The sequence below is a fragment of the Monodelphis domestica genome, chromosome 8 (genome assembly GCF_027887165.1).
Source record: "Monodelphis domestica isolate mMonDom1 chromosome 8, mMonDom1.pri, whole genome shotgun sequence".
Taxonomy (NCBI): Eukaryota; Metazoa; Chordata; class Mammalia; order Didelphimorphia; family Didelphidae; genus Monodelphis; species Monodelphis domestica.
This window is the reverse complement of record NC_077234.1, coordinates 19765830-19781760: the sequence shown is the minus strand read 5'-3', so window position 1 is coordinate 19781760 and position 15931 is coordinate 19765830. Positions and strand designations below refer to the sequence as shown.

Sequence of the window (15931 nt, the reverse complement as noted above, 5' to 3'; positions counted from 1 at the left end):
AGGCAGAAAGAGAAAAGAAGGCTTGCAATAGGCTGTGTGGAGCCTGGGATAATGAATCAGTCAGGGAGGAAGAAAGATTGATTAAAGAAAGTGTTGCCTTGCTGCCATGAGCCCAGTTGAGAGTAGCTAACACACCCCAGCATGGAGGCTGGACAAAGCAGCCTCAAGCTCTAAGAGCCCTCAAAGCCCCGCTCTTCCTAAGCTGTCCCGGTACCATGGAAAGGGCAGTGACTTCTCCCTGGCGCCATTTACAATGTGTGTGGCCTTGGGCAAGTCGGCCTCCCCGGCCTCCCCGCACACACGGGTATCTGGGCGGGCTGGCTGTGACGAACCTTCCGGCGGTGGCTCTGTGACCTCATGATCCAGGCAATAAAAGGACGCTGGAGTTTGGCCAGCCACTCCCATGGCCAAGGAGAGAAGAAAGAGTCTGCTACTAGCTTTAGAAGTCCAGCTGTCAAGGCTCCCCCAACTTGATTTCCTGCATACAGTACCGGTTAAAAGATGCCTTTATCTTGAGAACAAAGGCCAGAATCAGAGCAGCCACACTGGACGCACCCAGACTGGCTCATTTGTACAGATGAAGACACTGAGGCTCATCTAGACCCTCTAGTCCTCGGGGGCCTTGGAAAACCTTCAGCTGATGACTTTCCGCTGAGAAAAGGGAGGCTTCGGGGCACAGGCCTGAAGCCACCGGCAGAGGTGGGTCTGCCCTGCTGCCCGAATCCCCTCTTTACAGGCCAGGAAGGCCAAGGGGCTGGCCCGGCCCGGCCCGGGCCATTTTCTTCTGCTCCCCGTCGGTGCTCTGCATGAACAAGCGGGGCCTAGACGGGGCACATCTGAGGGATGGGGAAGGCCTTCCCTTCTCACTGGATCCCTGGAGGCTGCCAGCTCCCGGGCCGGCTCCCCTGGGCCCTGCGCGGGATCACGGTGTCCTCAGGGGAAACCCTGCAAAAGGCTGGCAGGAAGGGGCCCAGGGAAGGGGCCGAACCAGAACCTGGACAGTGCCCGGGCGCTGAAGGCACTTTCTTCTTCCTCCATTGGAGGCTGCTGGGGAGGATGTTGGACGGATCAGAAGGCAGAGAACGTGTCAGGAATGTTCAAACGCATTTTATGGATGGGGGAAACGAGTCTAGAGAGACCTTTCCAACAGGATCCCAAAGCGCCCTGATGGCGGTGGTTGGGCTGGGGCTGCTGGGGGGGGGGGGGGGGGCGCTGGGTCCCATCTCCGGGATGCCGGGCTGCAGGGCGCTGCGGGCCGGCAGCAGAAGGGTGAAGGGCCTCTAGGAAGGGGCAGAAGCAGGGCGGAGGGGGAGCGCCAGGCTGGGGCTGTTGCTGAACTACCACAGCAGCTGCTCAGCTTCTCTCCTGGACTCCCCGCCTGCTCTCTCCGATTCTGGGGCTCCCCGAAGCCCCGATTTGTTTCACCTCCCCGGGAGCCCTTCCTGCTGGCCCTCCCCCATTTCCCTCCTGGGGGGCTTTTCCCTGGGGCTGAAGCCCACTTGTGCGAGGCTCAGGGATGGCCAGGTGAAGAGAGGTGGCAGGTGCCCCCCCCAAGCACCACGAGTGGACAGCGCCTTCCTCTCTGGGGGTGCGCAGCTCCCCAGGGCCTGCTAATGGCCGGAGGAGGCAAAGGGCAGGGGCGGGTCCGCACCGCCCCCCCCCCCCCAGGCTTCCTGCCTCCCGGAGGAGGGAAGGAAGGAGGGGGGGAGGCGGAGCCAGGAGGAGGGAAGGTGGGGCCCCGCCCCCGCCGCTGTCCTTTTCCTTCCGCCTCTCCCAGCCGCACCCGCACTCCCGGGATGGAGATCCCCCCAACACACTTCCCCGCGGCCCGGGCGGCCTCGGTGGCCGAGAACTGCATCAACTACCAGCAGGGCACCCCGCACAAGGTGTTCCTGGTGCAGACAGTCACGCAGGCCAGCCTGGAGGTGAGTGCGGGCGCGGGTCCGGGGCCTCGGCAGGCTCCCTCCCCTTCCTGGGCAGCTCGTCCCGCCAGGGCTCCCCCCATCCAGAAGGGGCTAAGCTGAAAGGCGGCAGCAGGTGGAGCCGCCAAGCCCGGGGCAGGAGCTCCTGCCCGGACTGAGCCCCGCCCCCGCCCCCGGCGCTAAGAGCCGTTCTTGTCCCCTCCGCCCCGCAGGACCTCCCGGGAAGGGGCCACAGGTACCACCTCAAATTCTCCGTGGAGGAGATCATCCATAAAGTAAGTGGCGCTCCGCTCCCCGCCCGCCTGGGGGGAGGGGGTCTTCCAGTGGCCTGGGAGAAAGGCGCCGACCGGAGGGGGGAGGGGCCCAGCCAGGGAGTGTCGGCCGGAGCTCAACCCACATCCCTGCTCTGCCCGGCAGACCAGCACGCCAAGGTGCCCCGAGGAGAAGCCTGGGGTCCGGCCCTCAGACGGGGCAAAGGGGCGGCTTGGGGCAGTTCTTCCCTTTCGGGCTGCATTCAGTGCGCTGCCCTCACCCCTGTGCTGGCTCCTTCCAGACACCTCTGAGGAGCAGCGGGCAAACCCAGGGAGGGGCGTGGGGGGGGGCCTGACCTCGCTGGGGGCCCCTGAGGGACCGGCCCGGGACTCCCCGGAGAAGAAGCCGGAAGGTCCTCTCCGGGCACCCTCGGCACCTCCCTCAGCTGGCTGGTGTCCCTTCAGCCTGGAGGGATGTGCGGGCGGGTGTGCCCAGAGACACTGTCTGCCCGCGCACACACTCACACACTCACATGCACACTCACTCACACGAATACTCACACGCACTCACACGCACACACTCACACACGCACACTCACGCACACCTACTCACACGCACACACACACACTCACACGCACCGGCCCCCCCCTTCCCCGGTGCGCCCATCGGAACTTTGGGCAAACCCTTTGGACAGCAGATCACGGTGGGCTGCCTGGCCCAAGTCCTGTACCCCGCCCCCACGGCCAGCCAGAATGCTGCCCCCGAGGTGGACTTCACGTTTGAGGGGGAGATCGGGAAGAACCCCGACGAGGAGGACAATCAGTTCTACGAGAGGCTCAGGTCCCTGGAGGAGCCCCTGGAAGCCCAGAACATTCCAGGTGGGTGTCTGGACCGCCACTCTGGGCCCGGGATGAGCGGGCAGGGCCAGGCCAAGGCCCGGAAGACCACCTCCTCCGTTTCCCCCCCCCAGACAGCTTTGGGAACGTGCCTCCCGCCATGAAGCCGGTGCGCCACCTGGCCTGGGTGGCCTGCGGCTACGTCATCTGGCAGCACTCCACGGAGAACACGTGGTACAAAATGGCCAAAATACAGACGGTGAAGCAGGTGGTGAGTGGCGGGCAGGGGGCCTATGGGGGGAGGGCGGGATGAGGCGGAGCCCCCCCCAAGCCGCAGAGATATTTCCAGGCCCGCCCCCGCCCGGAGCTGAACCCCCTGGGCTGGCCCAAAGACACCCCTTCCGGCGGCCCCGTTTGAACCCTCCTCCCAGCTCCAAGCCTGGGGCTCTGTCCAGCGGGCTCTCTAGCTGCCCCTAAAGGCTGTCATTTTCATGGCCACTATCAGATTCACTTCCTTAACAGTCAAAGGCAATAGTTTGTAGAGTGGACCCAGGGACCATGACGCCGCCGTCCCGCTCCCATCCCCAATCGAACCGCCAGGCGCCCCCCAGCCGGTGCTCTCCACAGGACCAGCCGGGCCTAACTAGCTCCCCCTGGGATCCCCGCCTCTGCACTAAAGAGCTCATTTCAATAATTCATCGTCCCCTGAGCTCAGATGACAGATGTTGGGGCTCTTAAGTAATGAGCTCACCGCCGCAATAGGGGGAACGAAGGGCCCAGAGGCAAACACCCCCCAGGCGCCGGGCACCCTGTTCAAGGAAAGCTGGAGTGGGAGGGATGAGCCCTAAGCTGGGGATGGGTTTAGGGGTCACCTAGCCCAGAGGCCTGCCTAACAGGGCCCCTGGGGGGCCCAGGTCACAGCCCAGACAAAAGCAGACGGTCCGGGTGGCTCTTTGCCACGACTCCAGGCCGCCTCCTGAATTTGGCTTCATTTCGAGCCATCTTGGGAGCTGCATTTTATGTACTCAAAAATGACTTTTTTAGGGTCACAAGGTAGCATAATAGATAGAACACTAGGCCTGCAGTGGAGAGGACTTGGGTTCAAATCCGGACTCGGATACTTTCTGACTGTAACCCTGGGCAAGTCACTTAACCCCAGTTTCCTAGCCCACATCACTCTTCTGTCTTAGAAGAGAGATACTTCATGTCAACAGAAGATAAGATTTTTAAAATAAACGTAATTTTTTGAAACTAAAGGGACCTTTTTGCTAAGGAAAATGCATTTTAAATGTGGGCTGTCTTTCATTTTTCTTGCAGAAAAGAAATGATGATTTTATTGAATTAGACTACACCATCCTACTTCACGACATCGCATCTCAGGTAAAGCGACACCGCACAGCCCTGCCTCAGGAGCTGAGTCTGGGGGGACGACAAGTTGTCGATGGCCCTGTGGTCTGGGGAGATGGTCAGTAAGGGCGCTCGGGCGCTGAGGCCTGGCCCGCGGGTCTGTGCTCGTCTCGCCCTTCCTTGAAGGCAGGTTTTCTCTGTGCCTCTGAGCTCCTCCCACCCCAGAAGGGCCTGGCACATAAAATCCGCAGGCCTGAAGGGCCCCGCGCGTTTCTTGTGCCAGCTGTGCCTCTTTAAGTAGCTGGAGAATTTCATCTCTACCTTCAATTCCCCCCCAGGAAATGATTCCTTGGCAAATGCAAGTCCTCTGGCACCCCCAGTACGGAGTCAAAGTGAAGCACAACAGCCGCCAACCCAAGCAGGCCCAGGTGGACTAAGCCAGCGCTGGCCGGCTCCAGCGTGCGGACTTGGGCCACGGCTGTCGACGGTGAGGCAGCGGCAGCGTGACTGCCGCGGACCTTTGTGTAGCCGCCATAATAAACCGCTTCAGTTCTTGCCTAGCTGCATTCATTGAGCTGCGTACTCACGGGACAGGGCCAGTGATGCTTTCTCTGAAGGCGACTTTGGGCTTTCCAGTGACACACGGGCAGCCGTACTCTCGCTCCATCCTCTAGGGAGAGGGAAGAGTTGAAAGTAAACAAGTTATTCCCGTAAACCAGACCATCCAAACACTTCACGGCAAATTGATCTTTTAGGGCTACGTTGAAAAGTGGAATCATTACAAGTTCTGAAGCTAGCGTAATTCTGAATGGCTACTGAAGAAGAGTGGGTAATTCACTCTGAGTTGTCATTTACCAAATCATTCATGGGGGGGCAGAGTAACAGCAATACCAACCGACGGTGGGGGGGAGGGGGCAGAGACCGAAGGGGTGCGATCAGGGGGCAGAAGCATCTGCTTTTATAAAGTTGAAATATTAATTATATAGAATTATCTGTTCACAAAAGAGAGTAACTAGATGGCAAGTGACTACGAGTACCCGAAAGCAAACAAGCCTACGTTTTTCCAAGTCCTGTACATTAAGAGTGTTTTCCAATTCAATAATATGTGCATCTGTTATAAACTAAAAATGTATTCTTAATGTAGTGAAATATAACATGGGAGAATAAAAAGTAGTGGTTTATCACAGCCTTTCACTACTTTAAAATAGTTTATCATTCCAACCTAACCAAATACAACCAGATAAAAGCAGGGCCACTTCAGGGTACATTCAATCACACAAACACAATCAGAAGCTTCTAAAACGATGCAAATCACTAAGCCATTCTTTGGCGGTCAGGAATCATCTGATGACTGATGACTGAAGGTCATTCCCTCCCGCCATTTTGACATGGGCTAAAATAACCATCTCGAGAAGCCCAGAAGGAAAAGATGGCACAGAAGGGCAAGACCCAGCAATGGTTGCCACCTCCCCACCACCACCACCATCATCAAACAATTGCCGCAGCATGGGCACCGAGAGAGGCAGCCAGGCAATGTGGTCAAAGAGCTGGACTCCAAGAGGCACAATAAGGCACTGAAGCTCTTTCCAGACGACTCAGAAGATGCCGACCCTACACGGCAGAGGGAGCTCCCTAAGGCTCTGGAATCGCGTCCTATCCCAGAAAACCCCAGAGATCCACAAAGGACCGTCCCTGGCCGGAGGGTCCCAGGAGAAGGGCACAGTGGTCATTACCTGAGCATAAATCTCCAAGTGTAATTCTCCCATTCCAGAAACGATTGTCTCCCGGCTTTCAATATCATAGTGGATCCGAAAGGTAGGGTCTTCTCTTGTAAATCGGGCAATGCCTTTTGAGAACTTGTCTAGGTCATTCTTTTCAAAATGAAAGGCAACAAGTTACATTATTTGCACAGTGTCAAAGACATGGATTAATCTGTATTTTATCCTCAGACAGACCTGAGTTTCAAGGACCAAACAGTTTGAACTGAGTAAAAAGAAAGTTTACCCTGGCACAGTTTTTGTTTTCTTAAAGACCTCAGGGTTCTGGGGGAAGGGAGCCACCTCACACTAAGTACATGAAAAGGGAAACGGGCCCCTGAAGTTTGGGTAAAGCCTCACCCCATTTTCCTACACACTCAAAAAGCCGCCCATTCTGAAGAGGGAACAGAGGTGTCTTCCTCCATTCATCCACAGATCAGAAAACTCAAAAACTCGACTCCAGCATTAAGAAAAAGCAGCCACAGGAGGAAGAATAACACTGGCCTGAGGCAGGCATGTCACTCAGAAGGGCTCCTACCTTGTTAGAAGGCTTCATTGAGACAGAAATGACAGGATCAGGAACATGGATGGATTCCTAGAATAGTTTAAGAAATAAGTTCTAGTTTAGGCTAGAAAAGACTGGGGGAAAGGGTAGGGGCTGCTCCAAATGATCCAAAATAACAAATCATGAACAAATGGCAATTGTTGGGACAGTGAGGTGGCTCAGAGGATAGAGAGCCAAGCCTCTGGCCTCAGATACTTCCTAGCTGTATGACCCTGGGCAAGTCACTTAGCCCCCATTGCCTAGTCCTTATCCACCTTCTGCCTTGGAACCAATTCTAAGACAGATGGTAAGTGTTTTGTTTTTTAAACCTTTACTATCTGTCTTAGAATCAATACTAAGTATCTATTCCAAGACAGAAGAGTGCCAAGGGCTAGGCAATTGAGGTTAAATCACTTGCCCAGGATCACATAACGAGAAAGTATCCAAATCCAGATTTGAACCCAGGACCTGATTCCAGGCCTGGCACTATTCACTAGGCTACCTAGCCACCCTCAAGCAATTAATTTAACACGCACCCACAATGTGCCAGGGGCTGTGGCAGGCCCTGGGAACCCAAGAAGCCTCCACTCTATTGGGGAAAATGAAATGACCACTGTCCTCACTGGTCAGAGAAAGACCAGAAAAAAGCCCCGGAAGATCCCAAAGCACCCCTCTCTAGGTACCCAGACTGGATCCTTACTGTCTGGTGGTCAGATGGGAGCAAGTCACCAATCATGGCATCCCAATGGCCACAATGGTGAGATTCCACACAAAGACTTTTCATGTTCTTCTGAGTGTAAATACTAAATGGAATGCACAGAAACCCGCACAGTGCAGTCATGCACTGAATAACGGAACTCACCATGGAAAGATCCATATTGTCTTTGTTTGTGAATGTGTCTCCACTTGCACAATCAATGCCAAACAGGGCAAAAATGTCTCCAGCATAAACTTCTTCAACATCCTAAAGGAAGAAATCAACGAAAGGCAGAGTATTTGCAAACCCCGAATCCCAAACACTTGGGCTGCCCAAAGAGGTTTCTGTCCACTTACATGTCTACCCTATTTAAACTGGGCCCCGAGAGCCGGGACTCCCGGCAGCTCCAGGCTCAAGTCCTTGTGGCTCTACCAAGGCCCACATGTGCCCCCGCAGCCAGGGGAGACGGGAGACAGAGAGCTACAATTCAGAACTTCAAAGGAAGTTCTCAGAGCCAAGGCAGGAGAATGAAGCCCATTGTGCCTAAAATAATCTTAATTTTCAACAGATGTAAATCGGCTCAAAACACAGGAAATCCGAAAACAAAACACTGATGTCCGCTTCCTGGTTTTCACCCATTTCTATTAGCTTCATTCCCTATGGCCTCCCTTTCTTCCTCACTTGCTGGGTAGCCCAAGACGGGCCAGGAACCACAAGAAACAGCTGTCAGAGCTCAAGTCCAGCTTCCCCCCAACCCGCGCCCTCTGCTGCCCAACCTACAGAACAGCAATGCTGTGGAGCTTGGAAAGAGGCCCAGTCACCTTCAGGGCAAATGTGTGTGTGTGTGTGTGTGTGTGTGTGTGTGTGTGGAGGGGCGGGCACACACACACACACCCACACACACACCCCCACACCCACACACCCACACACACACACACCCCTCCCTACCTGCTCCATGCCTCTTTATTCTACTGTCCTGGGTTCAAAAACATGGACCCAAATGATAGAGGCCAGTTTTGAAGTGGGCCTTGAGGCTGGGAGCCCCAAACCAAAGCCTGTCCTGGACTCTGCCAGCTGATGCCGGCATCCCCTGCGTTCACCTGGGCGAGGGGGCAGGACCTGTCCTTTGCACTCCAGAAGGCCCTGGAGGTCCCAAAGACCTTTCGTGCTGGAAAATTGGATGCCGTCTCGGCCCTGAGACGCAGCCCAGAACTCACCCCCCCTCCACGCTCCGCGTTTTCCTGATCCTGCCCCAGCACAAGAGTTTGCCCGAGTCCCGGGAAAGAGTCCACTCTCTCTGCCATATCGTTGCAACATATGCTGAGCTCGGTTTCTTAACAGGGACTGCTTTTCCCAACGCCAAGAAACACCGAGTCACCACTAGGAAACACTCGCTACCAGAAGGAAAGCAACAAAGAGAGGAGAAGGGAGTCTCGTGACGGGGACAGGAAGCCCATCCTCCAGGAGAGAGAAGCAGGTGGCCTCCCCGCTGGGCCTCATACTTGCCTCCATCATATCTGCATGCATGCGGACCAAGCGCTGCACTCGGACCTTCTTCTTTGTCCTTGTATTGTAGACGGTATCCCCTTTCTTCAGCTCACCCTGATAATTCCGGACGTAAGTCAGCTGTCCGAATCGTCCAGCCTGGAAAACCGAGTGGGATGGGGAGGAGGCAAGAAAAGCACAGGGGAATGTGGAAGCCGGCACACCTAGAACATCTTTGGTTACCACCAAACCTTTGGTGCACGTCTGATCCTCAACTACCAGGGGAGATGGAGGAAGTCCTCTTGGGGAGCCTGGCTGGAGCCACACCGAAGTTGTGTAGCTCTCCAAGGGACCCCGCTCTTACTGCCTTCAGATGTTATCATTAGGATGAGTCTTTAAAAACTATTTAGATGTTTCTCTAAAGCCCCACCCCGTCATGGTGAGGGGAACAAATAAAGGCCAGGGGTTTGCAAACCACTGACTAGATGATCAAGTCATCTTTTCCAATTCGTCCCTCCCCAAAAGACATGCAATGCCTTCAGTCGTTCTTAATGAGCATAGTTAAATTCAGAAAAACATTAAAACAAAATAATAGCCTACCTCCAGTTTAAAAGCCAAGCCAACAAAGGGTTTGGAATTGTCTCTTCTGGAGCTCATTAAGACTTTGGATTTCTCATCCGAGTCCCTTAAAGTAAATGGGAAATGTTTATTTACCAGAAGACTGGACAGCTTCCCTCAAAATCAGTGCAGCTCTGTCATCTGACAGGAAAGAGCCTAAGTGCTACCTTCTTTCTAAATCACGTCTCAGCCAACAGTCACTAGAAAGAAGTCCCAGAAGCCTGTTCTCTGCCTAACAATCAGATAGTGAGTGAACCAAAATAAACTGGGAATGACAAAGAGAAAGAAAAGGCTCTTCAAGGGGACCTCACAAAAACAAGTTTTATCTTACAGCCTTTGGGCCTCAGAGCCTATTCTATCCTAGAAGAGAGAGAAATGAGACCCAATATATACAATCCATAGGTTTTCTACTTAGACAAAGTATGTGGAAAACAAGATTTTTTTCTTTTCTCAAAGAAACTATTGTCCAACATTCCCTAATAATGTTTTATTCACTGAAAAATCAATACCCATAGATTGAAAAATCAAACCCAATGACTTCAATGTTCACCAGGCCCTCCTTAGATGGAAAAATGCCCCGTGTAAGGAGTTCCTAGGCCAGAAAGTATCCCTGCCTCTCCCTTACTTACTCTTGGTTGAAAATGGCAAAATTCTGAACCTCAGATGGGTCAGGGAGATACGCTAGGACACCGTCTAGAAGAGGCTGCACCCCTTTGTTCTTCAAAGCACTTCCCACAAAAACAGGTGTAAACAGTCGATTAATGGTAGCTCTTCGGATGGCAAGCTGAAAAGACAAAAATGAACCTAAATGTTTACTTCTCATTATCTGCATTAAAAAGCACATTTTGTGCCAAAGTCAGATCTGCTCTGATAAACTCGTAAAACAGCAGAATTGCTATTCCTTAAGATTTTAAGATACAGAAACCAAAAGGAATTGGAAGAGTTGCCCTCATTTTCTCATGGTCATAAAGAAAAAAGCAGCATAATCAAAAATATAAAGTCCACTGCCTTCCCATCCTGGCTCCAATCTTCCTTTCCAGTGCTGGCTTACACCTCTCCCTTTCACACACTCCCCTTCACTCCACCACTGTTCCCCTAAGTGCTATTATGTGCTCATATGCCATGTTTAGCCCTGGGGACCTCAAGAAAAGCCCTCCCGAGCTCCCATCTCTGGGCCTAGCTCTCAATCCACTGAGCCACCTGCTTGCCTTGTCCCCTACCCATTCTATATCGGGTCCCAGTTATCAATGATCATTCCCCTTCTCCCTACCACCACCATCAGACAGCAAGTTCCTTAAGGGCAGGCACTATTATATTTTATCTTTGTATTCCCAGGATGTGGCTGACAGTAGATGCCTAATAAATACGGATGGAATTGAATTCATCATTCAGTTTCAACTGAGAAGATTAAATTGATTCTGTATCATTTGTTATTGATCCTATTTACAGCAAACTGTTTTGTCCTGTTACTGCCCAAATCACGGTTCTTTGCCTCGGACCTTAAGGTCAGCATTCAGCAAGCCTGGGACAGGTTTGGAAATCCAGTTTGCTTGCCAATCACTGTTCGTCCTGCCTCAGGGAATTCTGGCAGCCTTGGGGGCTCTGGCTTGCCGCTCACCTAACATCTTTCCTCCACCAAGCTATCTTCCGAGGATGTCTGGTTTGCCATCCAAAGAAGTCTGGGCCCTTCCTCTCGGCACACGCAGCAAGAACTGTGCCCAAGCCAGGTGGGTCCACGTTTTGACCTGATTTCCCTGGTTCCGTATGTGCCAACAGGGTCCTGTCATGATCGGCTCCAACTTCAATTAAACTGCAATGGTTACATTCTTATACTATCAAGACTTTGTAGTGAGAGGCAGGGCAGAGGACAAGCATCGTCTCAAGATGCTCAGTTGGAGCTGGGAGGGCCTTTGGGGTCTCATCCCCTCACTCTGTGGTTGGAGAAAGGAAAGCTCCAGAACTGGAGGCCAGAGCCGTCTGGCGGGGCGAGAGCTGGGGAGAAGGGAAGAGGGCTCAGGACGCGGGCCCCTGTGCTTAGAAGAGGACCTGGACAGGGCAGAACCAGGAGGGCACAAGCACACCAGAACACTGAGAGAGGTATGGAGAAGATGGTGACCAGGGCGGGGAGGCGTAGGCAGAGCAGACGGAAGGGATGAGCTGGCAAAGACTGGGGGCCAAGAGAATGGAAGTCGTGGTGTGGGTGGGAAAAGGGGTCTGGGGGCAGCGAGGCACAGGGAGAGGGGCAGACCCCACATCATGCCTCTGTGAGCAAGGCGCCTTTATACAATCCCATGAGAGGGGAGGCCTCCAGGGCAGCTTCCCTTGATGCTCACTGCCAGCAAAACCAGAGCCACAGATGGCAGCTTGCCTCCCAAGCGCTGGGCCGAGCATCCTCCAGGCCTCTCGGGCCAGCCCTCCCCATCTTCCTCTCTGGACAACGATCCATTCACGCCACAGATCGCTTGGGCTCGGGGAGAGCGTACGACGGAAGGCATCTGCTCAGACGTTTCCTTCTAACCAGACGATGCCAAAGCAGAAGAGGAAACACGCTGTTTTCACTGGCATTTCAAACAGGACAAGATCATTGTCAAATGCATCTAGAACTTTTATAAAATGAGACAATTAGAGAATGTTGAGCCGGCAGAGATCTCGGAGACACTTGCAGGCACCAAGATCAGGGTCATAGTCGGCCTCTCTTTGTGGACAGAAAGATATTCATGTGCTCCTGTGCCCACCAATTACTGGACAGCACTCTAAAAGGGAGGCCTTTGGGAGCTGCCACGGGCTCTTCCAGCATCTTTCCTGAAGAGCCTCGGAGGAGGATGTCCTTTGAGTCCTTGGAGCTCCTCCTCCTACGTGTTTTCCTGTCAGATCACTCTGTGGCGCAATACTCTTCAGAGGTCTCTTTGGTCCACTGAGGAAAGTGAAAACCCTTCTGAGTGGCGTTCCAGGCCCTCACAGTCGTCCCAATCTCCTAGACTTCCCTGGTCTAGTCTAGGCTCCAACTAAACCCCTGTGTCCGGTAGCCAGGGCCTTCCTTCCTCCGCAGTGCCCCCAATCCTCACCCCACTCCCAGGCTTCTGGGCACCTGCTTTACCTAAGGCAAAGTGCAGAGGCCCAGAGAAAAAGAAAGGCAGAAAGAGCTCAGATTCCAATGGGCAGATGACATGCAAACAACGATGGAGGACCAAGAGATACAGCTCACAGTCAGAGGAAGTCCTCCCAGCCTGGAATGTCAGCTCTCTCCTGCTGACTGGCCTGACTCCATTGTTACTTGCTTCCCACCACCTTCTTGGATCACCTGCTGCCAATAACCTAAATGAAGGGCTTTCTCTGCTAGCTCCCCATGGCCTCATGGATCTGGTGCTCTCCCTCCCTCTCCAGCTCCACAAAGGCAGACCTTGAAGGTCCCTCCAGCTTGAAATTCAGGGTCCTTTGATTCCAACACCCCAAGGCTGATTTTTATATCTCTCAGTGCTGAGTACAGTATGGGCACATGGAAGGCTCCTAACAGGTATTAAACTGAATTATATGCCTAATCCATGGCAAGCCAACACATGGGACAAGCCTCTGGTAAAAACTGTGAGGGGAAATGCCTCTGAATTTAGAGCCAAGGCTCTCTAACCTCAGTCTTTCTCATTTCCCTCCTGGGTTCTGGCTGTTTCGAGGTGGCTGAGGTTCCCAGATGAGGGGTCTCTAGATATGGGGCCAGGGGCTCCATATAGGCTCCAGCACCATGTTTCTCACGCACCATTTAGTAAAAGGCAGTTTGCAAGAGGCGAGATATGAAAAATCCCACTGGGCTCCGGGATGTCACAGCAACTTTTCTATTACTGGTCTGTACCTTCTCCTATTTTAATTCCACAGCCTTTCTATGCCAGCTCCTGGGTTAAGCTCGGGGACACAAGATGAAAAGCCAAGCCAGTCCTTGACTTCCAGAAGCCTTCAGCCTACCAGGGGAAGACGAGGTCTGTGCCTGAGTTACTTGTGCACAAGTTCCAATGTGGTCAGCACAGAGAAGAGGCCAGGAAATGACCCTTTCCTCTCTCCAAGCTGTAGAATCACGGCAGATGCAGCCCTTCAGCTGGGTCTTAAAGGGAGAACAAGATCTGAAAGTGCACGTGGACAGAGGCCATTCCAGGCCAGGGGATGGATGGCCGCAGCAAATTCACTACAACAGGAGAATGCAGGACAATAACAACAACTGACACGTCTTGAGAGTTTAGTGTGGAAAGTGCTCTCCCAAACTCAGGCTAGTAATCGGGAGAACATTTGTGAGCCTAAAAACAACAGAAATCTGAATGATCTCAGAAAAATGACCTTATTTACAAAATGGGGTCCTGACAAGGTGATTTGCCCAGGGAGCCTGGATACTGAACAGCTCAAGTCTTTTCTCACCACTGAAGATCACAAAGAGGAAATTAGGGAATTCGAAAGAAATGATCATGAATTAAAGCACTTCAGCACTGGAAACGATCTTCAAGGGCAACTTTTCGGGCTCCCTTGTTTATAAGAGGAAGAGGCAACTCTGAGGTCCAACAGAAAATACTGAAATCATCTAAGTCCTTGGTTCCAAAGGTTGCCAGGTCTGCTGCTGGTGTGGGCAGAAACTAGGTCTGACCACACATTCTCTTCCTGAACCCTTACCGTGAGTGCCCCCCCAGACTTTCTGGCCTCTTGGAGGGAGGGGACAGAGTTCTCAGTCAGGTTAGGCGGGTATCCTGAGAAGGGAAAGTTCCTGGGCATTGGGGAGTCAGAAAGGAATAAGAGGAGAGAAAGGAAGAACTGAAGAGTGGACTCTTATGATGGACAACCTCAAAGGCCTTCCCAGATAGGCATCAGAAAGCCCCTGAAGGTTTGCTTTGGTTTTTCCATAATCGAATCAATACTGTGTGATGGGGGGTAAGTGACTAGTTCAGGGTCACATGGCTGGAAGTATCTGAGGCCAGATTTGTACCCAGGACCTCTCATCTCTAGGTGCGGCTCTCCATCCACTAAGTCCCTAGCCGCCCCCACTCTGAAGGTCTTGAACAGAAGAGTAACATGCCCAGGACCTGAGCAGAAGAAGAGCTGGAGGCAGCGGGAAGAGCCAACCCAACCCTGAAACTTGGCACGCCAGGCTTTGCAGCTTGCCCCTGATCCTGGTCCTTGGGTCTCTTCCTTGGAATCAGGAAGTCCTGTGCCCAGTCTGATTTGGATTTTGTAGAAAGGGGGACAGAGGAGAGACAGAGACAGAGAGGAGATGACTGAATAAACAAACCCATGAAAGGGTTTGCTTGTTGGCTTCAGCCTTGACTTGGCTCCGCAGTGAGACGACCTCTGGTATAAAGGAATGTGAGAATGGCACAGCCTGAATCCCACGAGGCCTGCACAGCCACTTCACTGGCCAAGGCCTACCTACATTCTGCGTGCCTCCTCTCCCTGGGCGGGCTCCATCTTTACAAGGTAGTACCGTATCGACAGGTAAATATGAGCCAATACGCGATTGCTTCTGTGTGCATAGTTGGAGCTGAAGCTGCCAAGGAGGCCTAATGGAATCAAAGGCAAACTAGGCAGTAATCAGGTCCAGAGAGGGTTCAAGCTCTTCCTGTTTGGTGAAAGGCATCAAACGGTCTCAGAGCCTCCAAAGCCCGACAGAACCCGACAGACACACATACAGGGAGATCCCTATTAGGGCCCTCTCCCTCCCACTGAACCAAAGCCGGAAGGCCCTCCAAGTGCTAGGGCAGCTTCAGAGCCTGAGATCTTTCGCGGAGCTTTTGCTACGTGTCTACATCACTTTCCTCCTTTTGTAGGAAGATACAGCTGTTCATTCTATAATGTATGTGACATGCTCCAAGAATGTGTTAGAGCTCCTCATCACTTGTCTGAAGGGCCACGCTGTGACAAGCATCTCCTCAAGGCCCAAGACTGGGTTTCTGACCACCCCTTCAATCAGCAGCGAGGTCAGTGGAACAGCCATCTCCAGGTAGAAGGCTGTAGAGTGTGCCCACTGATGTGAGACCCGTTGGAGAATACTTGCCTTCAGATCCGTCACCGAGGGGACCTTCTCTTCCAAGAACATCTCCCCAAGCTGCTCGTCTGAATTGGCCACGCATTCGATGAGTTCCTGGCGGTGGTCGGTCGCCACTGCCCTAAACTCCGCCGGGATGTCAGTGTATCGGATGGTCTGGCTAAGAAAAGAAAAGTCCTTCCTTTCAGAAGAGGAGCTTTCCTCCTTTACTGGAAGGTCAAGCGGTACAGTGAGAGCTTCTCTCTTTCCCTCGGCTCAGTCCCAAATGCCACTGTGCATCATTAGTCACTGTCTCCTAAGCCTCCGGCCTCAGGGAACCTCCCAGCCCTGTGCCTTGGATTCCAGTCCTGCTCCAGGACCCTGATCTGACAATCATTTCTCCTCTCAGGAAACCCCCATGTCTCCCTATGGAATGGCTCTCTCCTGCTTGCTCACTAATAGGCTCAGATTTCCCCAGTCC

The 15931-nt window shown here is 53.1% G+C and overlaps 2 protein-coding genes across 3 annotated transcripts in view; one reads left to right on the top strand and one right to left on the bottom strand.

Annotated features, from left to right (window-relative positions):
* The window catches only part of GFM1 (G elongation factor mitochondrial 1), a 39144-nt gene that overhangs the window by 11073 nt on the left and 12140 nt on the right, over window positions 1-15931 (bottom strand). Inside the window, exons 6-13 of the mRNA XM_007502305.3 lie at window positions 15481-15631; window positions 10088-10242; window positions 9441-9525; window positions 8862-8999; window positions 7521-7622; window positions 6653-6709; window positions 6091-6228; window positions 4945-5027 (exon numbers count right to left, since the gene is read on the bottom strand). Of these exons, the coding sequence (XP_007502367.1) occupies window positions 4945-5027; window positions 6091-6228; window positions 6653-6709; window positions 7521-7622; window positions 8862-8999; window positions 9441-9525; window positions 10088-10242; window positions 15481-15631 (909 nt within the window). The remainder of the gene's footprint in view (window positions 1-4944; window positions 5028-6090; window positions 6229-6652; window positions 6710-7520; window positions 7623-8861; window positions 9000-9440; window positions 9526-10087; window positions 10243-15480; window positions 15632-15931) is intronic.
* On the top strand, window positions 1616-4912 carry LXN (latexin). Of its 2 annotated transcripts, none has more exons than XM_056807609.1 (6): window positions 1616-1925; window positions 2135-2197; window positions 2869-3052; window positions 3145-3281; window positions 4328-4390; window positions 4696-4912. In XM_056807609.1, exons 1-6 carry the CDS (start codon window positions 1797-1799, stop codon window positions 4792-4794), a joined length of 675 nt encoding a protein of 224 aa, XP_056663587.1. In that variant the 5' UTR covers window positions 1616-1796; the 3' UTR covers window positions 4795-4912. The 2 variants fall into 2 exon arrangements, with proteins under 2 accessions (XP_056663587.1, XP_056663588.1); XM_056807610.1 differs by having other exon boundaries at window positions 1739-1925; window positions 2872-3052.

What these genes read in the sequence shown, in the direction of transcription:
- LXN (XM_056807609.1), top strand. Translation starts at nt 1,797, where the DNA reads ATGGAGATCCCCCCAACACACTTCCCCGCGGCCCGGGCGGCCTCGGTG. An exon ending in TCACGCAGGCCAGCCTGGAG is followed by an intron (nt 1,926 to 2,134) that starts GTGAGTGCGGGC and finishes TCCGCCCCGCAG; the next exon opens with GACCTCCCGGGAAGGGGCCA. An exon ending in TGGAGGAGATCATCCATAAA is followed by an intron (nt 2,198 to 2,868) that starts GTAAGTGGCGCT and finishes CCCTTTGGACAG; the next exon opens with CAGATCACGGTGGGCTGCCT.